The 11,406-nt window shown below is 32.2% G+C and overlaps 1 protein-coding gene across 1 annotated transcript; it reads right to left on the minus strand.

Moving 5' to 3' along the window:
* Positions 1–633: 633 nt before the first annotated feature.
* LOC125658928 (homeobox protein not2-like) lies at positions 634–5,091 on the minus strand. Its single transcript, XM_048890387.2, has 3 exons — positions 4,471–5,091; positions 1,453–1,597; positions 634–1,269 (listed from the first exon to the last, which is right to left on the minus strand). Exons 1-3 carry the CDS (start codon positions 4,883–4,885, stop codon positions 993–995), a joined length of 837 nt encoding a protein of 278 aa, XP_048746344.1. The 5' UTR covers positions 4,886–5,091; the 3' UTR covers positions 634–992.
* Positions 5,092–11,406: the final 6,315 nt, after the last annotated feature.

Raw genomic sequence — 11,406 nt, forward strand, 5'->3', positions numbered from 1 at the left:
ACATTATATAACAAAAAATGTCTTAAATAATTATTTATTTTTCACCTCACATAACATATAACAATTGATCATTTTTATAATATCATGCAATTGAAGTTGATAGATTTTTTTTCAATTTTGTAAACGTATTTCATCCTTTAAAATAATTGATATAAATGTTCGTTATTTTCCGGAATTAAATTGAATTCAATTTTTCCCCATTTTTATGTATTAAACTAATGATGAATTCAAAAGAATTTTGCTTGAAATTTTTGCTTGAAAATTAATGCTATAATACTTTTTCATCCGTAAAATGATTTTTTGAAAAAAAAATGTGATGATCTTAGACCATCCCAAGTCCATCTTTATGAGACAATCCTAAGACATCATTGATTTACAATTGTCCCAAGATTTGTCGTAAGATATATCTTGGGATCAATCCTAGCATACTTTCGAAAATGCGTCTCCAAATCTTTAATAAATCAAACATGCGGAAAAAAGTTCTTGAGACTGGGATTTTACGAATGTGAAAACGAAGGTGCTTTGCTTCATTTTAAAAACTGTTTACTCTCTACCTTCAGAACTCAATGCTCAATGTTAACTGGATGATCTGGTATGGACTTCATTTGAAACTTTCTCTTTGAAATAGAACTATTTTTCACTAAGCCAATTTTGTTTTAATCTTGCTACCACAATCTTTTATTTCAAACTTAAACACAGATATCTATGTTTTTATATATATATCATATATTTGTATTTATTCAAGGAGATCTAATTATTTCATACATCATTGATTAATAAATAAAGAGTATTTACAAAATAATAATCATTCATTATGCACGCATGTGTTTAAACATAACATCAGCAGTATGCTGATATTGTCTCTAAATTCTAAAGCAGGTACATTTAGAAACATAACATTGCACAGCACAATTCAAGCAACTACCGTGATCAAAATGGATCCACAATGCATTTCTTTTAATAATACTGATATGAAAAAGAATTCACGAAAATTATTCCTGATATGGGGGCGTGTAGATGGATGAGGGAACTTCGGCTGTCACGCATCGCTGATCTGGTGAAGTGGGAAAATCACTTCCTTTGTTTGAATTGTCATCGTCTGAATCACTATATCCCGATTCGGATTCAATGGAATCTTTAAACAGATCAAAACGAGCAAGTTTAGCTTGTTGTTGTTCCAGGGTCTGTTTCCGCCATTTGATTCTTCTGTTTTGGAACCAAACTTTAACTTGGGCCTCAGTCAGATTCAAGGAACATGCTAGATAATACCTGGAATAATCAAACGATATAATGGACGAATTCTAAAACTTTTCAACTAATGTGCACAGTGAACTATAGAATTTTTGTACTTGTTCGATTTCAATTTCATTTAGCTTTCGATATGAACCTGAATAAATGAAAGTTACGTGTCTATGTTGCTGTTTTTCTTGTTGTTATTATTGCTGTTTATACCTTTCTGTTCCCACCATGTATTGCTGTTTCTCAAACTCGGACTCTAATCGTTCCAGCTGCTCAGGGGTAAAAATTGTCCGCACTCGTTTTCCTTTTCCCTGCTTCCAGCCCTGTTTACAATCCGATTTCTTATCTTCTTTTTGATCTAAAAATCAATTATAATCGTAAGAAATATATATGTAGTTATTTCTGAATACTTATTAAATACATAAATATTACCAGTCCCTGAAATAGGATATTTGTTTTATGATTGTGGATATCAAATGTTGGTTTTAGTCCATGGTGCATTTGGATGTATTGCATGACAACTTTAGTTACATGTAAATGGATGGTACTATTTTATTTTCAGCGATATATGCATTGTATATTTGCTACGTGGTACGTATTTCAGATGCAGAAAATCACAATACACCTCAAAGCTATGATTTGGTGCAACGATTTGTAAACATCAGATATAGTTAACAATGTTCGATATCGTGATTCTGTTTATTTTAAAGCTATATAATTCATAAGCGTGAGAAATCGTAGCGTGTTGACATAGAGATACGCCCCTTTCACACCATATTCATTCTTACTACAGTTATATTTTGTTTAATTGCCATTTATCTGCTGGAGAACTCGGTGTTAAATGAAAAATCCAGCTCAATCATTGTGGTGAATTGATTTCTTTTCTGCAAGAGTTGTGTAAAATAGGCGGAGATGCAAACTTCAATTCATGCTTTTTTATCATAATGGAAAATCAAAATTGATGTTAAATTATATGGTTCGGCTGTCATTTTTAAACGCACCTGAATAAGTTATAAACTTGATGAGAATTTTCTCCTTATTATGTGATAATGAAATCAAACGGTATCCGAACATATAGTCAAAGGCTTTAAGCCTACTCTATAATTTTCGTCATCAAATAAAATTATGAAAAATGCAGTATGTCTTTTCACCTTATTTCGCCTTTTATTAAGGTTATTTATTCAATAATTACTCTTTGTGAGCATTTTATAAATTTTGAAAAAACTAAATCCCAATTCTTATGTACTTCTTTATATGGTAACGTACCATTTATCTTGTTTGTTTTTACTGAAAAGCTCTGTTTAATTTGAACGGGTATTAAATGATTTATTTGAGCGTTTTGTGAAAAAGTTAAACATGGCCCTTTCACAGCCTCTTATTGAATTTCTCTTGAAATTAAATGATTATGGATCTTTACTGCAAAGACTAAAGCTAGTAATTAGAATGGCGTAATATAAGTAACACCTGTGAAGGTGTTTGTGGTTGTCGTTAAAAAAGCCAAATGATCATTTTGTGAAAACTTCAATGAAAGAGATGACTTTTCACGACCTGCTTAAATAATGTTATGTATTTTAAAGCAACACGACACAGTAATTGTAAGGGGCGGTGCAGACATAGGGCTTTTATGAACTAATAATTATAGCATAGCGGATTTTTACCACAATATGACAAATTCATTTTAAAGAGAAACAACCTTTTTATAAATGAACTTTAAAATGTTTATTTACTTTGAACTAGACTGACCATCTCACAAATATTTCACATGAGAACATTTTTGTACATTTTTGTGTACATTTTTATTTAATCAAAAAATTTCAATTTAGATATCAAATAATGGGGCATCTAATTGACTCAGATGGAAATGTGGTATTTAATCGTTTTTATATTAACTGTTGGTTGGCATTCGTCGGCACTGTTTGATTTCCTTCGTGGATTTATACGGAGCACTAGAGAAATATGTTCTAAAGCATCAATATTAGAAAATTAACAATATTTTTAACATTTAGCATGTACACAATTCATACGAGCGTTTTAGATTTATTGGAATCAAATTAACGAGAAAATAAATTATTTACAACAGAACTTCCATATATCCCATAAATCTCGCCGACCACCGTGAGTTCCATGTTTTCTTTTTCGAAAGCCATTACCCCATGTGTAAACTTAATTTTGTGGAGAAAATGGGAAGTTGCAGCGAAACCAGAGAATCCGGTAGCGAAATGCCACACCTCTTAAATTATAAACACCTCTACCGACAGTCAATATAAACTTAATTTAATCTTAAGAGTTGATTACTTAATATCATTCAAACAAAATAATTGAAAAGACGTATTTTCTTCACCGTAGTTTTGACGGCTACAGATTTGACACTTGGTTGCCTGACAGTTGCCGTAAATAGTATCCCCTCTCCTTTATTTCAGAAGCACCTGATCTTCACATGTCTGAGCCAATTTCAATTATTCTTTTTTAGAAACAAAATATTTCATAAACATTTTGTCCGTTTCGAGCATTTGCCTCATAAAATAATGCATATCTATTTCTATGAAAACGATGAGAGATAAGGATATCTTTAATTATGATTAATAGGTAATCTTACCATGCCGAATTGAGAATATATTTTCTATTGCAAAATACACGCTTATGGAAATTTGTAATTTTTATGGGAATAAAGTTAATCGTCTGTATGTCATCTTATGTACCTGTGAGAATTATGTTCGTATGAGAAATTTCTGCGAAGACAAGCAGGTGACAAGTTAAGTTCGCTATGATTCCGTCTGGTGCTTATCATTTGGACTTTTATTTTACAGCATTTCAATGAATGTTTACAGATCATTCAATAGAATTTCATCTGCATAATTCACTCCCACAATGGGTTACTGCTTAGAACGGCGAACCTAGAGCTTGGTGAAATCGTGCAAAAGTACTGAAGTACCGTAGATTTTATATCAGTTGTTTCTTAAATCACTGGCACATTCACAAACGTCATTAATTAATTTTATAACATTTATTATTCTGTTCATATCTGTAAAGTTCAATCGTTTCGTATTGATGCATATCATTACAAAATGATTGTAAAATATTTTTGCATGCCGATTCTGCAATATAGATACATATCTTTTAAAAAATATAACAAAACATAAGGTTCTTAATATTTTATAATGTATGAAACTAAATTTGTAAAAACGAGAAAAGTATAAAAACGTTGAAAAAAATTGAATATACAGTACTTACCATCACCATATGCTTGGGGTGGACTTTTCACAGAGGTTTTATTATTGCTGGATTTGTCTAAAGGAGACACATACGGGTGGGAATTGGCAAACAGTCTTTGGTGGCGTCTTTCCTGAAGGTCCGAATCTTTCCCACACTCACTATCAATAAAACTAGGCGATTTTAACTTCCTGGAAACACGGTCTGATTTGCCTCTGTTTAGAATAGCATCTATTGTGAACGAGTCAGCTTTGGACCTAACTCCAGGATGGATCATAGGTGGAACTGTGGTGGATGGAGGAATTGTATAGGTGGGATACGGCGTGTGGATAAAGGCCGGATGGATTGGCAAATCCATTGTCTTCAGTCCAGCACAGGTTGCGAAAGGCCAGAATCCAGGAGGGAAGGGATAACCTGTTTGCGGTAAAACATTCATTTTCTTTATTGAATATATCCGCAAAACGTAGATTTTTAAAACTCTTTTTTGCACACAAAAATCCTCTCTGTTATCTCGCTCTTGCAATGCGATAGTTATAAAGAAATAAACACAGCGTCTCAGAATTCAAGTGGCCCAATCGGTATTTTATGCGGGAAGAACCAGATTTGAGGCTTGTAAATCGAAGTTGTGACAATCTTATACCCAATGTAAACAATTAGTTCGGGCATATTTAAACATAGTGTTTTCATACTTTCTTTCGGTCGCTCTCTGATTGGTCGCCGTTTTTTTACGCTTGGAGTATCAATTGCCAATCCGGGACCGCAGCGTATTATGCGAAACCATTCAGATAACCTCTAGGCACTATTAATACATCTAAATATGTAATAGGTAAACTTCATTTTCAGGTGAAATTGGAATAATTATTCAAGGTGTTGAAACGTATGTTAATTGTGTCGAGTATCTATTTTCTCACATTTTTACCACAGACAAATAAAGAGATCACAATCGCGTAAAATATTAATAAGTATGTTGTTATAATCATAATTATGGCATCCTATAGAAGATGATGATTGCTTTTTTCTCTCCATTTTTTCATTTTGTTTATTCCGTGCCTTATGCCTGGGAACCTATTACATCATTTGATTGAAAACTAAATTCCCAATTTATTGCGATTACATATACTAAATTTTAGAGCTTCACCCGATGTCATAAGAAGATAAAAAAAATATATGCAAATATGCATCACTTCATTAAAATGAATAAGTTGATAATCATCTCTTTATGTATGCTTGACTTTATAAATATAAATGAAGATTAATTAGCCATGCTTCATGAAACCGACTGTAGAAATACGATTAGATATACTTTTATGAAATAGATGGTATTTAGAGGAAAGCTTGATAAAATACTGCGACTTTTCCCATCAATCTTCCCGGAGTCGTGAAATTTAAATGCCATGAAATAGCAGGAATTTCAACGATAATTAGGTGGAATATCACAAAAGATTTAATGAAGTGCATTTGGATTTAACTAGAAGCTATTATGTAGGGATATATATATATATATATAGTTACACACACACACACACACACACACACACACACACACATATTTGAGAGAGAGAAGTAAATTTAATTTTTAAAACACTTGCGCTTCACGCCGGTATTTATCCTGTATACTGTCATTTCACAAATAAAGTATGTTAATTCTTATATTTAATTTCTTTTATGTCGAAATTCCGACGTACTATATTTGTCAAGATTCATACACGAAATTATTTTCAACTGCAACGCAACACGCTTTCATGAGGAAATGACTATCTGTACGATTTGACGATTTGACAAATTTCACTTTATTTGGATACCCACTTCCGCCCCTATCCGGGGTTGAACTCACGACCTGCGGAACCAAATCTCCTAGCAGCATGTAACCAGTGCCCTAGACCGCTCGACCATCTAGGCAAGTATATATATATATATATATATATATATATATATATATATATATATATATATATTCACATACGTTTAAGTTTGTGGCTCTTGAATGTAATTTAAAATATGAGAGAAAATGATGTCATACATTAATTATTTGAATTTCTATACGTAAGTTTAAAACATACATGAGAACAATTAAATGTCAAAATGCATTTTGTCGAGACATGTTTCTACTATGATGCCGCATACGTGATATGATTTACGAACTTGTCTTGGTGTGGGACCAAAAGTATTTTAAGGTACAAAAATTTAAAATCTTATACAGTCTCTTAGTATGTGTTCGTATTCATTAAAAGAAAAATCTCTTGGCAGATTTATACTCGCCAAAACAAACAAATTAATAGATCACTTGATGCATACACAAACAAAAATTAAGTTAGAATAAGGTTTAGAACGAGTTATTTGTGCTATTTTTGTGGTGCTGAAAAATTGTGAAGATAGGTTTAATTATCACCTCTCGGAAGTACTTTTGGTCAATTTCACAGTATAAACATTGGGACCCCTTCATTTAAGTGAATAAATTGGATCAACGTGATTTCGCTATAATGTGAAACACTTCTTAAAAATCACCGAAAAGAAAAGTATGAATCGATCTTTTCCATTGTTGTAAAGTAAATAATCTGACGACACAATTTACGCGTGTAATCAACCTTAAATTTATTTTCTTGACAATTATCAAGAAAGGCAATTGAATACCCTTATATTGCCGATGAAACCGTATTTGATAGAAAGAGATGTGTATGGTTCTTGGTGCATGCTCAATGAACAATACAGATGCTGTATGAAGCCAGCATTGCGGTTTTACTTCCAGCTAGTATTAATTGTAATAAATTGTCGCCTAATTTCACCTTGAATGTATAACATTCAAATGTCTTAGAAATTAAAACCTACTGACATTTAATAAAATTTGCATACCGCGGCCTCATGACCATGTAGATTTGCCCGGTGTTCAGATGAGTAATTCATTCAAATTACTTTTAATTTCATATTCGCACAGTCACTAAAGGTAATTGAGTTATACATGAAATGTTATACATTTCATATGTTCTTTTCATTAATTGCAATAAACATATGAATTGCATCTAAATATCCTATTCCTATTTGCAGCTAGTGACCAGTTAATTAGGGTTAAAATGTTACTTGATTATAAATCTAAATTAAGGATGACTAGAAATGTTTGATATATGTAACAAGAACAAAGTCCGGGATGGCATCCTGTCACGTTCCTCGGTCAGTGGAGATAATGGACGATGTACCAGGTAGACGAAGCTCTAGGTAAATGCTTAGATCCGACTTAAATTAATTTACGGACAGATTGGTATGAATACAAATTATACAATTTTTAAAATTTCCTTATCAAGATACGCATCATTATTTGATTGCATAATTGAACTTTTTTATTTCGAAAATCCCATTTTTAGGATTCCCGGATGTAAAACATTGTGACTCCCGTTTGAGTCAGAATTAAATCAATAGTTTACATTACACACACGCAATACCCTAGTATTTTAGCATCTTTCGTGACCAAACAAATTATATTAATAAAAATTCAAACCAAAACAAATTCCAAAATGAAAAAAAAAAAATTTAAAAACATTCCCTCCACCCCCCCCCCCCCCCGCCCCCCCCCAAAAAAAACCAAGGAAATATATGCTCACTGTTCGCTATTAGTGATACTTGATCATCACGGAAATCAGTATTGAATCAATCTATATTCTGGATGTGTGTTCTCTCTCTTGTTTGTGTCTCCATCTTCAAGGTATTCCACATGTATTTGTGTATTCTACAAGGAGGAGGTAGTTAGTCTTTTATATACAAGTTCATTCAGGTACTTTTTTGTAGGCACACGTAAACCAAATGTTCCCACGAGTTGTTGATATCTTATCTCCATGAAATCTAAACAGGTGGGACAGTGTGACAAAAACTTGTTGACATTTTCCTCTTTGATCTATCGTTTTCACCCGAGATGAATAAGAAAGTGTCTTGTTGAAATGCCTTAAAATTTTAGTGATGTAATTTTTTAAACAGGACCAGAAAAACACAATATATTGGACAAATTACTGGATAAATTATGGTTTGTTTTCTTAGAAAACAGAAATCCTTAAATTGAGAATAGATGAAAGAGAGGCGGTGATTTTTGGAATTTTGTGCAAAGGCGTGGGGTCGAAGAATTTTCTTTAAATCAATTACAGTGTCTAATGAGTTTTCATTCATTACTTAGTTTTAGAATGAGTAACTACCAATTTTCGTTTCGGAGTTTGAACAATTTCTGCACTCGAGACCTACAACTAGCATCATGTTGATACCACTTATTAACACTTTTCCCAAAGGGCGGCGAAAAATGATATACACCTTGCAAGTTTCACACCGATGAGAAATAGGTCTTTTAGCCCTAAGATATTTGTGTTTCATCTTTCAATGGGGAAAATGATACTTCTCTCAATTATATTGTTTATCAAACGAACACTTGGACAATGGTGTGATCTTTGATTATGAAACTATCAGTTAAAGCCCGCTTTGGGGGTATATATACCAGATTAACGCAAATATCAAAGAAATCAAGGTGTTTTCATATGAAATATTGCGGGAATGAGTTGAATTCCTTTCTCAATGAAAATGCTATTTTCGATATTGGACAGAATGTTTCACTCAATTCATAATATTATTCTATTTAAAATGAAATATCTATAAGTATTTCCTAAAAAAAAAAAATTATGTTTGTAAACTTTTAATTCGGTTTGATAGATCTTCCAGTTCAAAATTTAAATATGGAATTTGGTCAATTAATATATCATTAATAAAAGTCAAATAGAACAGCACAGCTAATGAATACCAATCCGGCGCCAACCTTCAATGTTTTGCTTTATAGATATTTTCATTATATTATTTAAAACTTTTATAAGAGACATTATGATAAATACATGTACACTAGAAAATTAGATAAATGTAATTGTTAGAGCACACACAAACACACACACAAAGAGATAGATGTTTCGGGGGAAAAAGACGTTTTAAAGCAGGTATGTGTATACCTTCCTTTAGTCGCAAAGAAATGTTTAGTTAAATTATTAAATTAATCATCCGAGAGCAAGCACGGGACATTCTTAAAAATGGAATTTTATTGTACTTACACCATCATTCGAGTTGCATATTTAAAACTAATAATAATATATTTTTAGAAATTGACAAGGTTCTCTGTGGTACGCTGCGAATAAAACCTATTGCATTAAGTACAATCATATATTTGCTCATTCTAACAATAATTTAAAATTCATATCAAAATGAATCTATGTAAGGAAATAATTGAAATGGATTAAAAATTAATCATTGAAGGTTAATCATTTTAAATCATATTGATAGATATTAATGAAAAACATTTTCTCGGCCGATATTACTTTCGTGTAATTTTTCAGTAGTTCTATTCAATGTTTCACATGTTTTTGTTTTATCAAAAAATTCTATTTACGTAAATTTTCATAAAATTACATAAAAGTTATTAAATATGTGTTAAGTATGTTTGCAAATAAGTCACCGTAATTTCCCCTATAAATTATTGATATGGTATCGTATGCATACATTTAATTACAATTGCTGCGAATCGAGCCGTTTATTTATCCAATGAAATAATATAAAATTGTGTTGGCATGTTCGAATATGTGTTAATCAGTTTTAACAACCTCACATATTGGTATCCATTTCTTTACCCTACTACGTTACAAATATTTTTCTCAGGAATCTGGTCTCACCACTTGTCCTATGGCCGAAATTTACACTGAAGTGTTATGAATTCGTCTAATATGTGTAGAAAATCTTCGCCTTATTGTAATTATCATTATCAACAAATCAATCTTAGTCGCGGGTGAGATAAACACGTTTTCATCTGTTTTTAACCTAATGTCCTAGGGTCATCTTCTATTCCACAGCATTAGCAAATACTTGAAAGCAATTGACGCGAGACAGAATTCATTTTCGGATAATGGACATAGATCGACTTTATCTACCACTAATTTGATTTTCTCGCCGTCCATCTGGTAATTTAAATCTAATAAGTATGGATTTACACGTATTCAACGTTTAAATAATTTGCTCGTCTTTTGATTCGCGAGCGAGACGCAGCATGAGGCCAATATAAAAACAGAATTACGTACCCGACTTTTTACCACAATAACCGTTAAATGACTGGTTACTGGATTTCTGGTTTTTTATTTAAACTCCTCATGTGGTCTCGTTTGTTCTTTAGGTCTAATTTCAGTAGAATAGGTAAGTAATAAAATTAGACTATACAGATATTAAAACTGGACATTCCATACGTCCAGCGAATTTATGGACTCGCCATGCGACAGGCTGGAGACTTGAAAAGTCAGAGTGTCAGAATTTAGAACGAGAGAAACCGCAACATTCGGAAACAGAGTATGTAAATGACCATGTTTAAGGACCCATGGCGTCATTCAGGATGCCTCAGTAATAAATTAGCGACATTTAATGCTGTGCAAGTTCCTATATGAAACTTCGATTATAGAACCCGAACCTATGACTGCATGTCAGAGAAACTAAAGTACACTCATTTAAAGATTAACTTTAAAAAATATTCGTCATACAATCTTTTATTTTTAATTCTATATGTGAAACATATGTCGGTCACACACAATTAGTGATATAAGAATTCAATGTATCTTTGAAACCTGTTTAAAGAAAAGTTGAAGATAACGAACAGTGATCAATCTCATAAATCCTAATAATCATGTTGACTGAGCTACCCTTAGAGCGAGCACAGCCACATGCATATGAGCGGATCCAGAAATTTTCTCGTGAAAGTGGGTCCAATCCGGTCCAACTGACACTATGGACTATTTTATAACTGGAAGTGCGAATATATATATTTTCAGTAATGGTGCCTGACAGTCAATGAAATTACGATATTTGATTTGAAAGAAAACGGGCATATCTGTTGTGTATTGAAAATCGCACAATAAGATTCATTTTTAAAATAAAAAATCTCTACATAATGACAAGGCGTTGATC

Source organism: Ostrea edulis, chromosome 9, assembly GCF_947568905.1.
Source record: "Ostrea edulis chromosome 9, xbOstEdul1.1, whole genome shotgun sequence".
NCBI lineage: Eukaryota > Metazoa > Mollusca > Bivalvia > Ostreida > Ostreidae > Ostrea > Ostrea edulis.

Excerpts from the sequence above, each read along its gene's own strand:
- LOC125658928 (XM_048890387.2), bottom strand. The coding sequence starts at position 4,885 with ATGAATGTTTTACCGCAAACAGGTTATCCCTTCCCTCCTGGATTCTGG. Across the intron at positions 1,598-4,470 it reads ACCCCAAGCATATGGTGATG|ATCAAAAAGAAGATAAGAAA; the intron begins GTAAGTACTGTA and ends ATTGATTTTTAG. Across the intron at positions 1,270-1,452 it reads TACATGGTGGGAACAGAAAG|GTATTATCTAGCATGTTCCT; the intron begins GTATAAACAGCA and ends TGATTATTCCAG.